Source organism: Salvelinus namaycush, chromosome 7 (assembly GCF_016432855.1).
Source record: "Salvelinus namaycush isolate Seneca chromosome 7, SaNama_1.0, whole genome shotgun sequence".
NCBI classification, from domain to species: domain Eukaryota; kingdom Metazoa; phylum Chordata; class Actinopteri; order Salmoniformes; family Salmonidae; genus Salvelinus; species Salvelinus namaycush.
Window position 1 is genome coordinate 60,209,797 of NC_052313.1, and position 23,734 is coordinate 60,233,530.

The 23,734-nt window shown below is 42.6% G+C and overlaps 1 protein-coding gene across 1 annotated transcript in view; it reads right to left on the minus strand.

Moving 5' to 3' along the window:
- LOC120051552 (zinc finger protein 271-like) overlaps nucleotides 1-23,734 on the minus strand; it is a 70,124-nt gene that overhangs the window by 14,671 nt on the left and 31,719 nt on the right. The window contains exons 6-8 of the mRNA XM_038998492.1: nucleotides 22,362-22,610; nucleotides 20,930-21,778; nucleotides 10,487-10,504 (exon numbers count right to left, since the gene is read on the minus strand). Of these exons, the coding sequence (XP_038854420.1) occupies nucleotides 10,487-10,504; nucleotides 20,930-21,778; nucleotides 22,362-22,610 (1,116 nt within the window). The remainder of the gene's footprint in view (nucleotides 1-10,486; nucleotides 10,505-20,929; nucleotides 21,779-22,361; nucleotides 22,611-23,734) is intronic.

A 23,734-nucleotide genomic window follows, 5' to 3' on the forward strand; every position in this document is an offset into this window, starting at 1 on the left:
TCCCAAAGATTGGAAAGCTGCCGCGGTCATCCCCCTCTTCAAAGGGGGTGATACTCTAGACACAAACTGCTACAGACCTATATCTATCCTACCCTGTCTTTCTAAGGTCTTCGAAAGCCAAGTTAACAAACAGATTACCGACCATTTCGAATCCCACCGTACCTTCTCCCCTATGCAATCTGGTTTCAGAGCTGGTCATGGGTGCACCTCAGCCACGCTCAAGGTCCTAAACGACATCATAACCGCCATCGATAAGAGACATTACTGCGCAGCCGTATTCATCGACCTGGCTAAGGCTTTTGACTCTGTCAATCACCACATTCTTATTGGCAGACTCGACAGCCTTGGTTTCTCAAATGATTGCCTCGCCTGGTTTACCAACTACTTCTCTGATAGAGTTCAATGTGTCATATCGGAGGGCCTGTTGTCCGGACCTCTGGCAGTCTCTATGGGGGTGCCACAGGGTTCAATCCTCGGGCCGACTCTCTTCTCTGTATACATCAATGATGTTGCTCTTGCTGCTGGTGATTCTCTGATACACCTCTACGCAGACAACACCATTCTGTATACTTCTGGCCCCTCTTTGGACACTGTGTTAACTAACCTCCAGACGAGCTTCAATGCCATACAACTCTCCTTCCGTGGCCTCCAACTGCTCTTAAACGCAAGTAAAACTAAATGCATGCTATTCAAATCGATCACTGCCCGCCCGTCCAGCATCACTACTCTGGATGGCTCTGACTTAGAATACGTGGACAACTACAAGTACCTAGGTGTCTGGTTAGACTGTAAACTCTCCTTCCAGACTCACATTAAGCATCTCCAATCCAAAATTCTATCTGGAATCGGCTTCCTATATCGCAACAAAGCATCCTTCACTCATGCTGCCAAACATACCCTCGTAAAACTGACCATCCTACCGATCCACGACTTCGGTGATGTCATCTATAAAATAGCCTCCAACACTCTACTCAACAAACTGGATGCAGTCTATCACAGTGCCATCCGTTTTGTCACCAAAGCCCCATACACTACCCACCACCATACACTACCCACCACCTGTACGCTCTCGTTGGCTGGCCCTCACTTCATACTCGTCGCCAAACCCACGAGCTACAGGTTATCTACAAGTCTCTGCTAGGTAAAGCCCCGCCTTATCTCAGCTCACTGGTCACCATAGCAGCACCCACTCGTAGCACGCGCTCCAGCAGGTATATCTCACTGGTCACCCCCAAAGCCAATTCCTCCTTTGGTCGTCTTTCCTTCCAGTTCTCTGCTGCCAATGACTGGAACGAACTGCAAAAATCTCTGAAGCTGGAAACACTTATCTCCCTCACTAGCTTTAAGCACCAGCTGTCAGAGCAGCTCACAGATTACTGGACCTGTACATAGCCCATTTATAATTTAGCCCAAACAACTACCTCTTCCCCTACTGTATTTATTTATTTAGCTCCTTTGCACCCCATTATTTCTATTTCTACTTTGCACATTCTTCCACTGCAAATCTACCATTCCAGTGTTTTACTTGCTATATTGTATTTACCTCGCCACCATGGCCTTTTTTTGCCTTTACCTCCCTTATCTCACCTCATTTGCTCACATTGTATGTAGACTTATTTTTCTACTGTATTATTGACTGTATGTTTTGTTTATTCCATGTGTAACTCTGTGTTGTTGTATGTGTCAAATTGCTATGCTTTATTTTGGCCAGGTCGCAGTTGCAAATGAGAACTTGTTCTCAACTAGTCTACCTGGTTAAATAAAGGTGAAATAAATAAATAAAATATTTGGATTTTTAGGAATGATCTTTGAAAGACAGGGTCCTGAAAAAGGTACGTTTCTTTTTTTTGCTGAGTTTATTTACTATGACATGTGGTTGTCTCAACAAGCTATCTTAACATGAATGCACTGATGAAGATAAGTTGCTCTGGATAACAGCGTCTGCTAAATGATTCAAATGTAAGTGTAAAAATGTACATAACAACCACTGCTGTGCAGTTTGGAATTTGTCAGGGATGTCAGAATTACAGAAAAGATAGAGCATGCTCTTACCATGACTAACAGATTTACCAATCTCCTCCTCTTCATCTTTAATGTTGACATTCAGCTCCAGAGTTTGACTGCAGTCTTCCAGCTTCACTGATGCCATCTCTGGATCCTGCAGTACAAACTGGGCTCCACTGTCACAATCAGGACACAGTGACTGTAGGTTTGGATTCAGTGTAGAAGGAGAGAGGCAGGCTGGGTTTGTCCTCACTGTTGATGTTACCCTCCTCAGACTTAATCTGAGTCAGCCTGTAGTAATAAAGAGAAACGGACACAAAAGTTATTTGCTTGACAGTTCTGGCGCTTTCTTTATTCTCTAAAAATATATTATATTTTTTCAAATTCAATTATCTAATTTCAATAGAACGATGTAAAGCAGAAGTGGGGGTTTCCAAAGGAACTATATATGGAGAAGTGGGGGTTTCCAAAGGAACGATATAAGGAGAAGTGGGGGTTTCCAAAGGAACTATATATGGAGAAGTGGGGGTTTCCAAAGGAACGATATATGGAGAAGTGGGTGTTTCCAAAGGAACGATATATGGAGAAGTGGGTGTTTCCAAAGGAACGATATAAGGAGAAGTGGGGGTTTCCAAAGGAACTATATATGGAGAAGTGGGGGTTTCCAAAGGAACAGTGGGCGTTAAAATATGCATATCCAAATAATACATAGTAAAATAAATGTTTTTTATAAGGTAGCTATAACGTTAGCTAGCATTTACATTTACGAACAACTTAATTATGGTTAGGTAGGTAAAGTTCAAAGATACAGTTCACATGAGTGAAATTCCTTACTGTCATTTCTGCAGATCATGACTAAAGTCTGATAAACCAAACAAAGTATTGAGTGGCACCTTTCGAAACCACCACTTTTCCCGAGAGATGCACTGCACCGATTGACGACCTATCGGTAGTGGGTAGGCAGCACAGAGACCCTGAGAGGCGACTGCTCTGAGAGATGCACTGCACCGATAGACGACCTGTCGGTAGTGGGTAGGCAGCAGAGACCCTGAGGGGCGACTGCTCTGAGAGATGACGTTGCAGCTGGACCCCTCTCCTTAAAGCTGCATGAATTCGGTCAGGTCAAATGTTTGGGCCACGCCAAGGGTCGGCTGAAATTGTAAAACATAAACGTCTATAATTGGATAAGATTGGGCCGGTTCGTGGATGTTGAAATCCAGCCCGCCGGACCGCACCAAAAAGACCCCCAAAATAGACTTCCAAAAGAAGTCGAGGGGCTCCTCCGCAGACAGAGTGGACGCCGCCATTTTACCAGCTCAGGAACTTCATTTTACACAAAACCAATAACATGTAAAACGAACAAAAAATTCTCAAATAAATAGATTGTTTATGAAATGACCTTGTCGAAATGATGTACATTAACTCAGAAGACCACCAAGTCTATGTGACTTGTAAAATAGTTTTTAATAATCACGTTTTTCACTCACTGGATTTGACACAAACAATAACTCATAAAACCGGACGGATTTGTTATCTAGCATGTTATGACGTTCTTTCGATATTAGACTGTTTAAACTTGCTATCACATACCTTTAGTAATGAAGAGAAACGGACACAAAAGTTATCCTCTTGAAAGCACAGTTATGGCGTTTCTTTATTCTGAAGAATGGGATCAGGGTTGCCAGGTGTACGAAAAATGTCTAGCCCAATGACCAAAACCCGTCCTGAACAAGGCCTGAAAACTTGCCCAATTTTTTTTCAGCCGCAAGAGGAGTTACACATTGTGCCATAGTTATCGCCTTTTCCATAACGTTATGGAGCGAATTAAGAGGTAATATCAACGTAAGAAGTTACATTTGTTTTTCCATCAAAATAATCATTATTGAAAGCTAACATGACTAATAAAGGAATTTGAATATGACCCAAGACAAAAGACAATTCGCTCTTATTAAACTCGCCAGATCATTTTCAGTCATTGGATGTTGACTTAACTGCTATGGTTGTAAATAAATTCCTTATGCGCATGTGCATAACTATTGATCAATCCAACAGGAGAGTTTGAGGGATGAAAGTTGGACAGAGGATCTCGAAATCTCTGTGCAAGAAGCACTTGGACGAACTTCAAAAAACGAATGTTAGGCTATTAACTTGTCATTTCAAATAGGCATAGGCTAGGCCTACTGACTAAAATCTGCGTTTATGATTGTAACTCAACTTTGCCATGGTTTGGTTAGCTAGATGCAAGTAGTATATAGCCAGATAGCCTACAGTAGCCTAGGCAAGATATGAGATGAATGATTTAGCAGCTTGCTTAGTTCAAATTGACAGAGCATTTAGTTAACATGAATAGCGAGGCGATTGTTACGTAAGAAATGGTTATGTTGCCCAATAGCCTCCTGGAATAAGCTACTGAGGATGGGGTCTTGAATTTCAATCACTGAATCATGTATTAATAATTTGTATATTTACCTGTAGCCTAATCTGACTGACTGTTACCTTCAATCTAATGCATTCTAGCAACAGCTGATAGATAGAACTGTGACCATAATCACAACTGATAACTTCCCATTTCATTAACTAAACATGGCCATTAATAATTGCATAATAACACAAGGCTACAAGAACAATAAACTGAAGTTATAGGCTATGTATTAAATCCGAGGCTATGTATTAAATCCGAGGCTATGTATTAAATCCGAGGCTATGTATTAAATCCGAGGCTATGTATTAAATCCGAGGCTATGTATTAAATCCGAGGCTATGTATTAAATCCGAGGCTATGTATTAAATCCGTTTGCTAGCTCCAGGTAAGCTACACAAGTGGCACAAATTCATTTGCAATGACTCCAGTGATATCGTCATCTCAACATGTTTATTGTATGAAATGGTAGGCTACAGTAGCTTACATAGGCATACACATTAATAGGCTACTTAATGACCAACATATGTATCATTCTCCACATTTAATGTCAGTTTCATTGTGGACTTTTCCGTAACAGAAGAACGCGAGGGAGTTCCATAACTTCTATTTAAAATGTCCTGCTCGAGATTCAAGAACTGAGCATGCTTAAAACCCTTCGCTTTATATGGTTTTCGCGCGTGCTGTTCTGTCTCCTCTCACGCCTCGATCACACCGACATTGAAATTGCATTTTGGTACACCAGAAGTACAAATCGTTTCCAATGGAACATTTTGTTTGCCTTGCAGCATTGCGTTGCAGAGGCAGTTGTAGTGCGTTATGAGTGGTGCATACATTGAATGTATCGAACGTGTGAGTGAAACTGTATGCGTAAACGGTTTGACAGAAATGGTATCAGAAGGTGAATGTTGAACTTTTGTTGCACACATATCCAGATGATGCTATCAAGGCGTCACTCACGTTACTCAGCTGCCTGCTGCAGCGCTCAGTCTCAAACCACACACACCTCGGCCTCCGGCCCTCCCACTCCCCACCACTCACTCGCTCAGCAACAGACTGCCTCACTGCCTAATAGTCAGCAGCAGGTCACAGTGAAATACATATTTCAAAGAAAAATGCTATGGCGGCTACGGTGCAATTAAGAAGTAAACCCGCAACCCGCCACCAATACATTTTCACCCGACATCGTTTTCCAAGTAGCCCACAGGAAAACCACAAACATGGCAACCCCGAATAGGAGGTACAACGTTTCCCGGTTGCAGGAACATCTCTCGATAGAAAATCCAATATGGCTGCCAACGCAATACCATATATGGACAAGTGTTTGTGACACCGAACTCAGTAGCTCTACTCTCATTGGTCCTAACGATTTTTCTTAAGTTTTCGCATTTAGTTTGCGACACGGCCGTCAAATCAAATTGTATTTGTCACACGCGCCTTATACAACAACCGTATACTTTACCATGAAATGCTTACTTACCAGCCCTTCCCAACAATGCAGTTAAAAAATAAGAAAATTAACAAATGGATCAAAATAAAATAGTAACACATTGTACTAGTAAGACATCATGAATGACATCAATGGATCGTCAGAAATGGGGATAGATAGATGTGTGTGTATATATAGATATAGATATAGATATAGAGAAAGAGAGATAGATATATTGTGCATATTTAATGTGTTAACAAGGCAAATAGTTCTATGTATTATATTTACCTGCATGTATACCTAACTAATTGTCTGTATCTGTATTGCAGAGATAAGTAGTGTCTTGCAGAGTAAAGATCAGAGCTCCAGCAAGCTCATTTGAGCCCTAGCTACTGTAGCTAGCAACCCAACAACAGTGTGTACCAATACCAATTTCAAATACAAAAAACAACACAACGCAACTGGACATTTCCTTAATCCCACCTGGCCTATCAGAGTTCCAGATGGAGCTACCAGCATATTGCTTACACCTATCCAATACTTACAGATCTACACAATAAGATCTACTAGGGGTTTATTGGGGTTTTCAGGGATTTGTGCCAATGAACCAAGACCCTGGGCTCTGAGTTCAGGCCCAGATCAACACCACAATAACAAGAGACTCTATTTGTGCTATTAAATATAGTAGGTCTGCCCATACTAGGGATCAGGCTTTCCTGACCTGTCATGGTATGTAGGGCATTGGCCACCAACCCTGTTCCTGGAGAGCCACCGGGTGTGTCTGCTTCTGTTCCAGTAAACACTATGAGACTCATATACTGGAGGGTTTGTAAGTGTTGGTCTAAGATCCCTCGTACATACATTAAAATTAGGGATATTTAAACAGAGTTATAGGGGAACATAGGGTTGTGCTTAACCATAAAGAGAGCGAGAGTAGTATTTAGGGAATAACATCAAATCCCACTTTTCTATATGCAATAGGTTGGGACCAGCAGAAGCACCAGCCCTGACAGTAGGTCTGCTTAGTACAGGAGCAGCCATGGAAGCTCCATCAGTCTGACAGTAGGTCCACTTAGTACAGGAGCAGCCATGGAAGCTCCATCAGTCTGACAGTAGGTCCACTTAGTACAGGAGCAGCCATGGAAGCTCCATCAGTCTCACAGTAGGTCCTCTTACTACGGGACCAGCCATGGAAGCTCCATCAGTCCGCAATGTAGTTCCACCAATCTGTCTTACAGCCTCTGCATATGATACATCATGACTGATTCTATATCTCTGAGCCTCTCTCTGCACCTGGCATCCACCAAATGCTGCACAATGCACAAGACTGTAACTACCAATTGGATACCACAAAATTGGGGAGAAAACAGGGTAAAAAAATTCAAAAATATATTTTTTAAATAACACCCTTCCAACTTACCCTACAATCATTAAAAACCCACTACCCCATTCCACTACTTTGACCCTATCTGCTCCTGCACCCTTCCAACTTACCCTACAATCATTAAAAACCCACTACCCCATTCCACTACTTTGACCCTATCTGCTCCTGCACCCTTCCAACTTACCCTACAATCATTAAAAACCCACTACCCCATTCCACTACTTTGACCCTATCTGCTCCTGCACCCTTCCAACTTACCCTACAATCATTAAAAACCCACTACCCCATTCCACTACTTTGACCCTATCTGCTCCTGCACCCTTCCAACTTACCCTACAATCATTAAAAACCCACTACCCCATTCCACTACTTTGACCCTATCTGCTCCTGCACCCTTCCAACTTACCCTACAATCATTAAAAACCCACTACCCCATTCCACTACTTTGACCCTATCTGCTCCTGCACCCTTCCAACTTACCCTACAATCATTAAAAACCCACTACCCCATTCCACTACTTTGACCCTATCTGCTCCTGCACCCTTCCAACTTACCCTACAATCATTAAAAACCCACTACCCCATTCCACTACTTTGACCCTATCTGCTCCTGCACCCTTCCAACTAACCCTACAATCATTAAAAACCCACTACCCCATTCCACTACTTTGACCCTATCTGCTCCTGCACCCTTCCAACTTACCCTACAATCATTAAAAACCCACTACCCCATTCCACTACTTTGACCCTATCTGCTCCTGCACCCTTCCAACTTACCCTACAATCATTAAAAACCCACTACCCCATTCCACTACTTTGACCCTATCTGCTCCTGCACCCTTCCAACTTACCCTACAATCATTAAAAACCCACTACCCCATTCCACTACTTTGACCCTATCTGCTCCTGCACCCTTCCAACTTACCCTACAATCATTAAAAACCCACTACCCCATTCCACTACTTTGACCCTATCTGCTCCTGCACCCTTCCAACTTACCCTACAATCATTAAAAACCCACTACCCCATTCCACTACTTTGACCTTATCTGCTCCTGCACCATGCCAACTTACCCTACAATCATTAAAAACCCACTACCCCATTCCACTACTTTGACCCTATCTGCTCCTGCACCCTTCCAACTTACCCTACAATCATTAAAAACCCACTACCCCATTCCACTACTTTGACCCTATCTGCTCCTGCACCCTTCCAACTTACCCTACAATCATTAAAAACCCACTACCCCATTCCACTACTTTGACCCTATCTGCTCCTGCACCCTTCCAACTTACCCTACAATCATTAAAAACCCACTACCCCATTCCACTACTTTGACCCTATCTGCTCCTGCACCCTTCCAACTTACCCTACAATCATTAAAAACCCACTACCCCATTCCACTACTTTGACCCTATCTGCTCCTGCACCCTTCCAACTTACCCTACAATCATTAAAAACCCACTACCCCATTCCACTACTTTGACCCTATCTGCTCCTGCACCCTTCCAACTTACCCTACACACAATTAAAAACCCACTACCCCATTCCACTACTTTGACCCTATCTGCTCCTGCACCCTTCCAACTTACCCTACACACAATTAAAAACCCACTACCCCATTCCACTACTTTGACCCTATCTGCTCCTGCACCATGCCAACGGCCTGGGAGGATGGGACGCCACCACTCAACACACCCTGTAACTCTTCTGAAGTCAAATCTCATTCAGGATCCCTCACCTTTGACCCAATCTCCTCTACTTTCTTCACTGCTTCAGCATATGACACCTTCTGCACTACTGTGACTCTGGACATCTCAACCTGCCTCTCTCTCACGGGACATTTCCAATCCCCAGCAACATAGGCACCCCTACAGTTGACACCAATGTTCCCTCTAAACTGCACTTGGGCACGCAGTAACTCAGAGATTGACGAGCAGCTCCCCCAGGACTGCAGCACAGAAGTATCAGCCCACGGAGAGAGGCATGAGATTGAACTTCACTCAACTTTCTAGAGTTTTTCCTTGTTATTTAACAACTTTTCCCTTTACTGTGGCAACTGTGATCGAATCAACACAATATTAGCCACTTTCAATATAACATACCGAAACAAAATGAACTATGCAAGACTTAGTATGCAAAACTAACTATGCAAGATACTTTGTTGTAGGCAGAACGCATCAGAGTAAGATTCTATTGCGTTGACCTGCACGACTCAGCCCGTACTCGACGCAGACTGGTGCGGCATAACCAATCAGAGCTGCAGTAGGCCTATATGCAAATAGATATATGCCATATATTGATCTGTGCCATTTAGTTTGAACTGGACTGTTTTTACAGCATGAAGGGTCGTGAGTTGATGCGGTTGTTTTGAAATCAAAGCAGGAGCTGCATGGAGCCACGTGTGCACATTTTGTACATGTCCTTTGCTGGTTAGTGAGTTATTAGCCCAGTTATAGATTATTTGTAGTCAACAATGGGGGAGTGATTGCTTCCTACAAGAGCACAAAATGTATACATTTCTAGACATCTTTGAAAAGCAAGTCAGGTAAAGAGCTTTTTTATGTCTTAAAAGGGCAGTGTTTTATTTTGAGAAGGTCTTGAATAAACTAGAGGGTAGCTTAATTAATCTCATTCTCTATGATAATGATATGGGAATAATAATGAATTTTGTTTTCAAAAATGGTTTCTTGCATCAAACACATGTTTAGTCACCTCCTTGTCTGAAGGACAAGTGGATAAACAGATTCATGTCAAGACCTGCATGTTTTTTTTTCAAAAGTCTCATGGAATGTAGGCCTACATCGAACACTCATTGGCTGCTACTGTAGGCTGAATGATAGAACAGCTATGTCCATGTTAAAATGTTATGGGATGCATTTTTTCCATTGTTTTTGATGGTAGGCCACTCTGGTAGGCCTATATTATGATCAAATAGTCACAGTAGCCTACTTGGACACGGTTAAAACTGTAACTTAAAGTGAGTACAGCCTCTGTGCTCACAGTAAACAGGCACTGGAAGTTGAACAGAATTTTCACAAGACCTGAAATTTGCTCAGTGGAATTGGTTGACACACACAACTTTATCCACCGAAACAACACAATCCCCTGTCTGATACCCTCCTGCACACTTCCCACATCTTGGAATCTCCCTCCTGCACTCTGCTGTGACATGACCATAAGTGTGTCACCTGAAACACTGCAGTGGATTCGGTACAAAAGCTCTAACAGGATAACTGATATATCCTAACATGATTGTTGGGTAAAGACTGATTCAAAACGCAAAAGGACAGTGACACTCCTCTTCTCCCTCCTCCTCTGAAATCCACCTTTCTGTGGCCCTGTCCCAATACTCCTCTTCTCCCTCCTCCTCTGAAATCCACCTTTCTGTGGCCCTGTCCCAATAATCAATCAATCAATCAATCAATCAATCAATCAAATGTATTTATAAAGCCCTTCTTACATCAGCTGATGTCACAAAGTGCTGTACAGAAACCCAGCCTAAAACCCCAAACAGCAAGCAATGCAGGTGTACTGTAGAAGCACGGTGGCTAGCAAAAACTCCCTAGAAAGGCCGGAACCTAGGAAGAAATATAGAGAGGAACCAGGCTATGAGGGGTGGCCAGTCCTCTTCTGGCTGTTCCAGGTGGAGATTATTACAGAACATGGTCAAGATGTTCAAATGTTCATAGACGACGAGCAGGGTCAAATAATAATAATCACAGTGTTAGTAGAGGGTGCAACAGGTCAGCACCTCAGGAGTAAATGTCAGTTGGCTTTTCATAGCCGATCATTCATAGTATCTCCACCGCACCTGCTGTCTCTAGAGAGTTGAAAACAGCAGGTCTGGGACAAGGAAGCACATCCGGTGAACAGGTCAGGGTTCCATAGCCACAGGCAGAACAGTTGAAACTGGAGCAGCAGCACAACCAGGTGGATGGGGGACAGCAAGGAGTCATCAGGCCAGGTAGTCCTGAGGCATGATCCTAGGGCCCAGGTCCTCCGAGAGAAAGAGAGAGAGAAAAAGAGAGAGCATACTTAAATTCACACAGGACACCGGATAAGACAGGAGAAATACTCTAGATATAACAGACTGACTAGAGCCCCCCGACACATAAACTATTGCAGCATAAATACTGGAGGCTGAGACAGGAGGGGTCGGGAGACACTGTGGCCCCGTCCAATACTCCTCTTCTCCCTCCTCCCTGTGTCCCTGTCCCAATACACCTCTTCTCCCAGCTTTGCTAGCGGCCTGGTGGCATCCCAACATAACTCCATATCATAATCCTCCTGATCACCTCGGAAACAAGTCTTCTAACAGGATAACTGATATACCCTAACATGATTGTCGGGTAAAGACTCTGATTCAAAACTCAAAAGGACATACTGTGACATTTTACGTTTTACCAAATTTCTATCAGCATGTTAAATGTGCAACCAGAGGAAAATAAACTCGACCACATTTACTCCACACACAGAGATGCAAGCAAAGCTCTCCCTCGCCCTCCATTTGGCAAATCTGACCATAATTCTATCCTCCTGATTCCTGCTTACAAGCAAAAATTAAAGCAGGAAGCACCAGTGACTAGATCAATAAAAAAGTGGTCAGATGAATCAGATGCTAAGCTACAGGACTGTTTTGCTAGCACAGACTGGAATATGTGATAGCCCACGTCTACCACAACTTCTCCTATTGTGTTAATAAGGTTCAGCCTTTAGAGCACCTGGTTAAACTGTGTTTGAGAGCATTTTAAACTCTCAATAGTTAAATGAGTGAGAAATAGATGTCATTGTTGCAATAGTTTGTGAGTGGGCAACATATGCTATCATTTTAAATTGGCATGTTGAATTATTTTGTCATTAAACTATTCTATATTGCTTTAATTTCCACAATGTGTACATTTTGTGCTACTGTTACTACCTTACACAAGCTTGCATTTTCACCCCATAACATTTAATGGAATTACACATCCTTTTTACCTCAGATTTGTGATGTTTAGATGCTAACTACAGGACTGTTTTGCTAGCACAGACTGGAATATGTTTCAGGATTCGTCTGATGGCATTGAGGAGTACACCACATCAGTCATTGGCTTCATCAATAAGTGCATCGACAACGTCGTCCCCACAGTGACCGTACTTACATACCCCAACCAGAAGCCATGGATTACAGGCAACATCTGCACTGAGCTAAATGAAGGCTCGAGCTGCCGCTTTCACACTAACCCGGAAGCTTTAAAGAAATCCTGATGTGCCCTCCGACGAACCATCAAACAGGCAAAGCATCAATACAGGACTAAGATCGAATCGTATTACACTGGCTCCAACGCTCGTCAGATGTGGCAGGGCTTGCAAACCATTACAGACTACAAAGGGAAGCACATCCGAGAGCTGCCCAGTGACTTGAGCCTACCAGACAAGCTAAACTACTTCTACGCTCGCCTCGAGGCAAATAACACTAAAACACGCATGAGAGCACCAGCTGTTCTGGACGACTGTGTGATCACACTCTCCACAGCCGATGTGAGTAAGATCTTTAAACAGGTCAATATTCACAAGGCTGCGGGGCCAGACGGATTACCAGGACGTGTGCTCCGGGCATGTGCTGACTAACTGGTAGGTGTCTTCACTGACATTTTCAACATGTCCCCGATTGAGTCTGTAATACCAACATGTTTCAAGCAGACCACCATAGTCCCTGTGCCCAAGAACACAAAGGCAACCTGCCTAAATGACTACAGACCGGTAGCACTCACGTCCACAGCCATGAAGTGCTTTGAAAGGCTGGTAAGCTCACATCAATACCATCATCCCAGAAACCCTAGACCCCCTCCAATTTGCATACCGCCCCAACAGATCTACAGATGATGCAATCTCCATTGCACTCCACACTGCCCTTTCCCACCTGGACAAAAGGAACACCTATGTGAGAATGCTAATAACTGACTACATCTCACCATTCAACACAAAAGTGTCCTCAAAGCTCATTAATAAGCTAAGGACCCTGGGACTAAACACCTCCCTTTGCAACTGGATCCTGGACTTCCTGACGGGCCACCCCCAGGTGATAAGGGTAGGTAACAACACATCCGTCACGCTGATCCTCAACACAGGGGCCCCTCAGGGGTGAGTCCCCTCCTGTACTCCCTGTTCACTCATGACTGCATGGCCAGGCACGACTCCAACACCATCATTAAGTTTGCCAATGACACAACAGTGGTAGGCCTGATCACCGACAACGACGAGACAGCCTTTAGGGAGGAGGTCAGAGACCTGGCCGTGTGGTGCCAGGACAACAACCTCTCCCTTAACATGATCAATACAAAGGAGATGTTTGTGGACTACAGGAAAAAGAGGACCGAGCACGCCCCCATTCTCATCGACAGGGCTGCAGTGGAGTAGGTTGAGAGCTTCAAGTTCCTTGGTGTCTACATCACCAACAAACTAACATGGTCCAAGCACACCAAGACAGTCGTGAAGATGGCACGACAAAACCTATTCCCCCTCAGGAGACTGAAAAGATTTGTCATGGGTCCTCAGATCCTCAAAAGGTTCTACAGCTGCACCATCAAGAGCATCCTGACTGCTTGCATCACTGCGTGGTCGGCAACTGCTCAGTCTCCGACCGCAAGGCACTCTAGAGGGTAGTGTGAACAACGGCCCAGTACATCACTGGGGCCAAGCTTCCTGCCATCCAGGACCTCTATACCAGGCGGTGTCAGAGGAAGGCCGTAAAAATGGTCAAAGACTCCAGCCACCCTAGTCATAGACTGTTCTCTCTGCTACCGCACGGCAAGTGGTACCAGGGCACCAAGTCTAGGTTCAAGAGGCTGTCATGTAAAAACGTAAGAGATGAAAATGGACAAACTAAAGAATGTGCAATGTGTAGGCCCACTGAGTGTACATTCTGAACCTATGTTGAAGTCCGTAGGTCACATGACCAAGGAGCTATTTAAATGTGAAAGTTATAAAAATTCCTGTAAAATTGAGTGAGATGAAAATGGACAAACTAAAGGGTGTGCAATGTGTAGGCCCACTGAGTGTACATTCTGAACCTTGTTTGAAGTCAGTAGGTCACATGACCAAGGAGCTATTGAAATTCTATAGTAAAAAAGAGTTTGACTTTGTTTACGCTCCCTAACTAATTCAACTAGGAATACAAAATGCTGCTCACATTTAGACATGTTAATTAGCTTTGGAAAGTGAATTAATGTCCAAATCGTGAAAATAAGACCTGTGCAATGTTGTGCACAATTTTTCCAACATCATGACACTTATTTGGAGTCTGTGGCTCAAGTGGTTTGAAAGCGTGAATATAAGTCGAATATCCAACTTGAAACTGTCTTTACCTCGGTCACTGTGGTCACTGCATGCCTGCACTTTAATCCGTTATATCCGGATTAAATATCAGGAGTTGTGAAAAATTGAGTTTAAATGTATTTGGCTAAGGTCTATGTAAACTTCCGACTTCAACTGTATATAGAGTATTTCACTTCAAACAGTTTATTTCATTTAATTATACACAAGAGAAAAGAGGTTGCCCAGCATAAATTCATGTACAAACATTATTTTTAATTACATTCTTGTCATTTAGCAGACTTACAGGACAAATTAGGGTTAATTGCCTTGCTCAAGGGCACAATGACAGATTTTTCACCTAGTCAGCTCGTGATTCAAACCAGCAACCTTTCAGTTACTGGCCCAACACTCTTAACCGCTAGGCTACCTGCCGCCAGATCAATTAACTTCAATACAGTTATTCAAATACATTCATCATCAATGACTAAAATAATGAATATAGTATTAAAATACAATTTAATAAACACAAGTAGTTGATTCATAGCTTGTTTATAATTAAACAAAAGTTGTTTAGTAATAAAATAATCCACCCAAACTAATGCTAAAAACTGATCATTACATCATCTTTATATGATATACACAGAGTGTACAAAATAGGGATGCACAATTATCGTTGAGCATATAGGAATCGGACGATATTAGCTAAAAATGACAACATCGCCCGATGTCTAATTTAACACCGATGTGCAAAACCGATGTTAATGCTGACATGCATACCTATATAACGTAGGTAGATGACGTAATGACGCCACGAAAAATACAGCACTACACAGAACAAAAGCAGAAAATTCTAAGCGCACACTTCCAACAACTAAACAAGTTCAAGTCAAGCAGTCATTTGAAAAGAGTAAGAACATTTCAGAGAGACAACTCAAAGGCGAAATCCATTAACGCCAAGATAATGGAATTCATTACCCTTGACAATCAACCGTCGTGGATGACGTTGGCTGGTCGAGCCCCACAGTATTTTTCAGATGGTGCCCTACCGGAGTTACACAGTATTGTTAAAACGCATATCTATGGGCGTCACTGCTATTAGCTTCACAACTGATATTTGGACCAGCGATGACAGCCCCATGAGCATACTGAGTCTGACAGCACAGTGGATTTCGTACCGAGGAAAGCCGTATTGCATGTTCAAGAATGTGCTGGTTCTCATACCGCTGCTGCCATTTCAACGGTGTTTGAAACTTGGAAACATAAACACACTCCTTGCGCCATTAGAACAACTGTCTCGATAAATAAGCTAATCAACTGCGCCTGCAGCAGACGTGATACCCTCTGTCATGGCATTGAAACCCCTACTCAACAAAACTGCCGACACAGACCGTGGGGTTAACTTACAAAAGTACTCGATGCTGTGAACAAGCGATTTGGTGGCATTCTCTCTGAGCCTCTTTACTGTGTCGCCATCATGCTCGATGCTAGGTACAAGGACCGCTACTTCGATACAGACAAGAAACAGGGTTTACGTGACATGTTACATAAACAGCTGGACAAGATGGAAATGGACACAGTGAAAGTGCGCATGAGGAAGAGAGGCTACGGACAGACAGAGCTGAAACTTCACTGCTTGACATGTATGATGAAATCCTGGTGGAGAATGAAACGACTGAACAACAAAACAGCACAGCAAGTGAAAGAAATAGGTTTTGATTATGTTTACTGGTAATGGGGACATACGTAAATGCCAACAAAATAACTTTTTGGTCGTGTGGTGTGTGTAAGGCAAATTAGTTAACAAATTCTTATTTACAATAACGACCTACCCCGGACTACGCTGGGCCAATTGTGTCCTATGGGACTCAATCAGGTCCGGATCTGATACAGCCTGGATTCAAACCAGGGACTGTAGTGTCATGCCGCGTCCGTGTGTGTTTTAACTATTTAACCGTATAAGAATCCTTGAAAGGCCGCTAACATTTTAAATATCGGTATCGGTCTTTTGGCAAGGAAAATATTGTATATCGTATTGGCCAAAAAAATCATATCGGTGCATCCCTAGTACAAAATATTTGAAACACCTTCCTAATATTGAGTCGCACCCCCCTTTGTCCTCAGAACAGCCTCAATTCATCGGGGCAAGGACTGTCCAAGGTGTTGAGTGCTTTCCACAGGGATGCTGGCCCATGTTGACTCCAATGCTTCCTACAATTGTTGGCTGCGAATGGATCTACTCCGAATAGCTCGTTCCATCTCCTCCCACAGATGGACAAAGAAGTAATGTTCTTGGAACCATGCCTGGACAAACCTTGTGGCATAAGACATAATCCTGCTGAAAGAATCCATTTGCAGATGGATACACTGCTGCCATGAAGGGATGCTTTCAAACATTACTTAACTTTTATCAAGGGGCCCAATGTGTGCCCTGAAAACACACCCCACACCTTCACACCACCGGCCTGCCACATGGCATTGATGCATGCAGTGGTGTAAAGTACTGAAGTAAAAATAATTTAGAAGAACTATTTAAGTAGTTTTTTGGGGGTTCTGTACTTTACTATTTACAGTGGGGAGAACAAGTATTGGATACACTGCCGATTTTGCAGGTTTTCCTACTTACAAGGCATGTAGAGGTCTGTAATTTTTTATCATAGGTACACTTCAACTGTGAGAGACTTAATTTGCATTTTATTGCATGACATAAGTATTTGATATAGAAAAGCAGAACTTGATATTTGGTACAGAAACCTTTGTTTGCAATTACAGAGATCATACATTTCCTGTAGTTCTTGACCAGGTTTGCACACACTGCAGCAGGGATTTTGACCCACTCCTCCATACAGACCTTCTCCAGATCCTTCAGGTTTCGGGACTTTCAGCTCCCTCCAAAGATTTTCTATTGGGTTCAGGTCTGGAGACTGGCTAGGCCACTTGTTACGTTCCCCAGTTTCTGTGTTGTAGTTTGTATTTGAGTGTGTGTTTCAGGAGATGGCTTCCTGAAATTCTCACCAAGCAGCTGATTGGTCGGCCCCAATTGATGATTGGAGAGCTGACCCCGCCCCCTCGTCAAGACGCAGCTGTTTCTAATTACCCATTCCGTCTGAAGCTATATAAAAGCCAGTGTTCTGTTGTTCAGAAGAGAGAGATCATTGCAGGCTGAGGAGATTGCAGAAATATTGATTGTAATTTAGAGAGATCATGGCTGAGGGTTATAGCATGTTGGTCGTTGGTATGTACTGTGTTAGTTGTTGCTGCGAGCAGTTGGTATGTTCTGTGTGAGATTGTTGCTCAGAGCTTATTTGATGTCCTTTTGTTTCTTAGTTTGTTTGAGTAATTGTTTGTTATCCTGTTTCATTTGTTCCCAGGGGGGAAGGGGAAGGCACCTAGGGAGTGCTTAGGCAAGAGGCCCGTGGGCATACATATACCCGTAGTACATTCAATGTCTAGATACACACACTAGAAAGGACCTGGGCGGACCACCGCCTGTATTTTGGTTAGTGCACCAGGTGGTGCTAAGTTAGGTGGGTAGGCAGGTTAGATATTTACTTTCTTTGCTTCCGTCCAGCCCCTTTTCCCCATATTACCGTGTAAAAGGAATAAAGTCCTAGTAAACGGTCAATTCTGCTTTTGTGTCATCCTTACTCGCACCTACAGCCCATACCTATTTCACTTCACGGGGAGTTGAGTTGCAGCAGGGTGTTGCGTTCCCTCTTCACAGAGGCGTGCGTAACACCACTCCAGGATCTTGAGATGCTTCTACGGAGCCGCTCCTTAGTTGCCCTGGCTGTGTGTTTTGGGTCGTTGTCATGCTGGAAGACCCAGCCACAACCCATCTTCAATGCTCTTACTGAGGGAAGGAGGTTGTTGGCCAAGATCTCGCGATACATGGCTCCATCCATCCTCCCCTCAATACGGTGCAGTCATCCTGTCCCCTTTGCAGAAAAGCATCCCCAAAGAATGATGTTTCCACCTCCATGCTTCAAGGTTGGGATGGTGTTCTTGGGGTTGTACTCATCCTTCTTCTTCCTCCAAACACGGCGAGTGGAGTTTAGACCAAAAAGCTCTATTTTTATCTCATCAGACCACATGACCTTCTCCCATTCCTACTCTGGATCATCCAGATGGTCATTGGCAAACTTCAGACGGGCCTGGACATGCGCTGGCTTGAGCAGGGGGACCTTGCATGCGCTGCAGGATTTTAATCCATGACAGCGTAGTGTGTTACTAATGGTTTTCTTTGAGACTGTGGTCCCAGCTCTCTTCAGGTCATTGACCAGGTCCTGCTGTGTAGTTCTGGGCTGATCCCTCACCTTCCTCATGATCCCCCACAAGGCGAGATCTTGCATGGAACCCGAGACCGAGGGTGATTGACCGTCATCTTGAACTTCTTCCATTTTCTAATAATTGCGCCAACAGTTGTTGCCTTCTCACCAAGCTGCTTGCTTATTGTCCTGTAGCCCATCCCAGCCTTGTGCGGGTCTACAATTTTATCCCTGATGTCCTTACACAGCTCTGGTCTTGTACATTGTGGAGAGGTTGGAGTCTGTTTGAGTGTGTGGACAGGTGTCTTTTATACAGGTAACGAGTTCAAACAGGTGCAGTTAATACAGGTAATGAGTGGAGAACAGGAGAGCTTCTTAAAGAAAAACTAACAGGTCTGTGAGAGCTGGAATTCTTACTGGTTGGTAGGTGATCAAATACTTATGTCATGCAATAAAATGCAAATGAATTACTTAAAAATCATACAATGTGATTTTCTGGATTTTTGTTTTAGATTCCATCTTTCACAGTTGAAGTGTACCTATGATAAACATTACAGACCTCTACATGCTTTGTAAGTAGGAAAATCGGCAGTGTATCAAGTACTTGTTCTCCCCACTGTATATTTTTGACAACTTTTACTTTTATTTCACTAAATTCCTAGAGGAAATAATACTTTTAACTCCATACATTTTCCCTGACACCCAAAAGTACTCAATGTCATTTTTTATTATTAGCAGGACAGAAAATTGTCCAATTCACGCACTTATCAAGATAAACTCCCTGGTCATCCCTACTGCCTCTGATCTGGCAGACTCACTAAACACAAATGCTTTGCTTGTAAATGGTGTTGGAGTGTGCCCCTGGTTATCCGTAATATAAAAAATAACACACAATTGTGCCATCTGGTTTGCTTAATAAGGATCATACACTTTAAAAAAAAATCACCTTATACGACATACCCAAATCTAACTGCTTGTAGCTCAGCACCTGAAGCAAGGATATGCAAGGATATGCGTATTCTTGATACCATTTGAAGTTTGTGGAAATGTGAAATTAATGTAGGAGAATAACACATAACACATTAGGTAAAAGATAATAGAAACAAAATACCTGTAATTTTCTTTTTCGTCCTTGAAATGCAAGAGAAAGGCCATACTTTCAGATAGGAGTCTAGGTGTAATTTAGATTTTGGCCACCAGATGGCAGCAGCAGTGTGCAAAGGTTCTGACTGATCCAGTGAAGAATTACATTACTGCACTGTATCAAGTCTGCCAGGAGGTTCCCCAAATGTGCTGAATTGGTCAATTGATACATTTAAGTACAAAATTATAGAGAACATACAAAAATGATAGGGTAATAAAACATTTAAGTTTACACACTGCCAGGAATGTCATACATAATGGATCATTAGCTTATACACAAACTTTCACACATCTAGATGGCTGGGCAGGGTGGGTGTGGTGCCAGAGACAGAAGGGGTTCAAAATGTAGAACCCAGTTCCTACATTTGAACATAAAAATAGATTTTAGCAAATTAAACTATATTACATTTTATCTCTGGGACCCTCAGGATGACAAATCAGAGCAAGATTACTGAACATAAGTACATTATTGACCTTCAGAGGTGAATGTATTAAACCAGTTGCCATGATAAAAGTTGTGCACTCTACTCAAACAATAACATGGTATTTTTTCACTGTAATAGCTACTGTAAATTGGACACTGCAGTTTGATAAAAAATAATTTAAGCTTTCTGCCCATATAAAGACATGTCTATGTCCTGGAAAGTTGGCTGTTGTATACAACATAATTGTAGTCACATTGGAGCACGTTAGCAACAACTGTCCCGGTTAAGGGACACCCATCACGTAGAGGTTCATTTAAGGAATTTGAAATTATTCACTTTTACTTTTGATACTAAGGTATATTTACAACCAAATACCTTAGACTTTTACTTGAGTTACTCTTGGCAAATTAAGAGCAGAAGTAAGGCTTCTCTCCTGTGTCTGTTCTCTGATGACCTTTTAGCTCAGCTGTTTTAAAACATTTTCTACAGTCAGATCAGTGGTTAGGCTTCTCTCCTTTATGTTTACCTTGGTGTCTTTTTAAGTGGCACATTTGAGAGAAACTCTTTCCACAGTCAGAGCAGGAGTAAGGCTTCTCTCCTGTGTGTGTTCTCTGGTGAACTTTTAGCTCAGCTGATGTTGTGAAGCATTTTACACAGTCAGAGCAGGAGTAAGGCTTCATTCCTGTATGTATACGTTCATGTGTTTTTAAGTTGCACAGTAGAGAGATACTCTTTCCACAGTCAGAGCAGGAGTAAGGCTTCTCGCCTGTGTGTGTTCTCTGATGGACTTTTAGCTCAGTTGATGTTGTGAAGCATTTTACACAGTCAGAGCAGGAGTAAGGCTTCACTCCTGTATGTATACGTTCATGTGTTTTTAAGTTGCCCAGTTGAGAGAAAATCTTCCCACAGTCAGAGCAGGAATAAGGCTTCACTCCTGTATGTATAAGTTCATGTGCTTTTAAAAAACCCTGTCGAGAGAAACTCTTCCCACAGTCAGAGCAGGAGAAAGGCTTCTCTCCAGTGTGCACTCTCTGATGAAGTTTTAGCTCAGTTGATGTTGTGTAGCATTTTACACAGTCAGAGCAGGAGTAAGGCTTCACTCCTGTATGTATATGTTCATGTCTTTTTAAGTGGCCCAGTCGAGAGAAAATCTTTCCACAGTCAGGGCAGGAGTAAGGCTTCTCTCCAGTGTGCACTCTCTGATGAACTGTCAGATTCCCTGATGTTGTGAATCTCTTCCCACAGTCAGTACAGGAATACGGATTCTCTCCTGTGTGTATTTTTAGGTGTATTTTTAGCTTTGATAGAACTGGGAAAATCTCATCACAATGTGGGCAGAGGTGAGACCTCTTAGCTCCATGATCTTCCTGCTGTTTCTCTCTGGATGTAGAGAATGTCTCAACATGGTGTCCTGTGTGAACATCATCAGAAAAACCAGTCAGTTGGTGTGATATACATGTCAATCAAATCGATATTATGAAGCCCTTTTTACATCAGCAAATGTCAAAGTGGTTTACAGAAACCCAGCCTAAAATCCCCAAAGAGCAAGCAATGCTGATTTAAAAGAAAAACTCCCTAGAAAGCAGAAACGGAAGAAAGAAAGGTAGAGAGGAACCAGGCCCAGAGGGATGGCCAGTCCTCTTCTGTCTGTACCGGGTGACATATGTATTCATATCAGTAGGCTGTACAATACAGGGGAATTAAACTATGCTAAAAGTGGGTAAGAGTCCTCCACTCACTATCACAAGGGTTAGTAACTACACAGACTCATTTCATAGAACTTTAAAACACTGGCAGTTTGTCTACTTCACTCCTTTAGTCTACTCTCTGATCACTCCAGATAGCCCAGTGAATAAAACAAATGCTGGCAATACTGGTGCCAGTCTCAGTAGCATGAAATAACATCTACCTTCTCATTGAAACAGTTCTACAGCAACTTTTCATGCACAGTGGGAAGTTGGAATGAACAACAAACAGATAGAACCTGATCTTACCATGAGAAACAGATTCCTCAATCTTCTCCTCCTCTTCTTCAACTTTAATGTCAACATTCAGCTCCATTGTTTGACTGCAGTCTTCCAGCTTCACTGATGCCATCTCAGGATCCTGCAGTGCAAACTGGGCTCCACTGTCACAATCAGGACCCAGTGACTGTAGGTTTGGACTCAGTGTGGACGGAGAGAGGCAGGCTGGGTTTGTCCTCACTGTTGATGTCACCGGCTTCAGACTTAATTCTAGTCGTCCTATAGTAACAACGAGAAACAGAAAAAAAGTTGTCTTGACAGTTCAGGCACTTTCTTTACTCTCAAAAATATATATTATATTTATTTTTGTTCAATTATTTAATTCAGTGCTTGACTTGGACTGAAATAGGTGCCGGTACTGTTTGTATTTAGGTGCAGCAGCTCCACAATACTGTTAGTATCAGCTAATATTGTATGAGGGGAACATGAGCTCAAACACTAGAAATATGAGGTGGCGGTAATCAGCTCCTGTCCATCTCATTTCAAAAGATGAAGTAGGTAACAAAACATTAATTCATTCAAATTGGACAAAGTACACGCTTTAAAATTAGTCTACACAACGTAAATGAACAAAACCTATAGTAGATTTCCCAAATGACACAAAATATTTAGTACAAATGTTGCAGTATGTTTTAGGCAGCACTATGACCTATTTTCCTGAATAGCCTCGTCTTCACTGTATTTCACATCAAAAACCAATCGCATTTCCCGTTCACACCATAATTTACAGATAAATATAGAAACTGAACGTGTCTGAATATTACTACACATGATAATCATTGCATTCAGCTTCAAAACTGTAGTGCGACTGTGAAATTGTCTCTGCACCAGCACTGAAGTCTGTTGACGCAGATAGAATGGGCACCACCATGTTACCAGCTTGTGAATTTCAGTGCTCTCACAGAACTAAAATGAGATTCACTTTCTCTGATCTCTCTCCCTCTCTGTGCTGTTATAGACATGAGCCAGAAACTCATGTCTCCAGCATTGCACTTCATCATTTATTTCCTGATAGAATAAGAGCTGAGAGAAGTTGTTTTTATTGATCTCAGTGTCAAAGTAGTCTGTCATTTTTGTCATTTGTGAGGTATTAAAAAAGATTCTGCAAAAGTCCCCAGTCATCTAAAATGATGTAGAATTGCATGAAATCCATTTACAAAAGGCCACATTTTTCCCGACTCTGGGCTACAATAAATGTACTCCATGTGTTCAACTTCTGCAAGCGGAGCCACACCACTGCGCTATGCCAGTACGCTAAAGCCATGATAATGCATGCAATGCTTTATTATAAAGGTATTTTATTTAATATGTGCTCTGGTTCCTCAGACCCCCTCTCTCAGGCT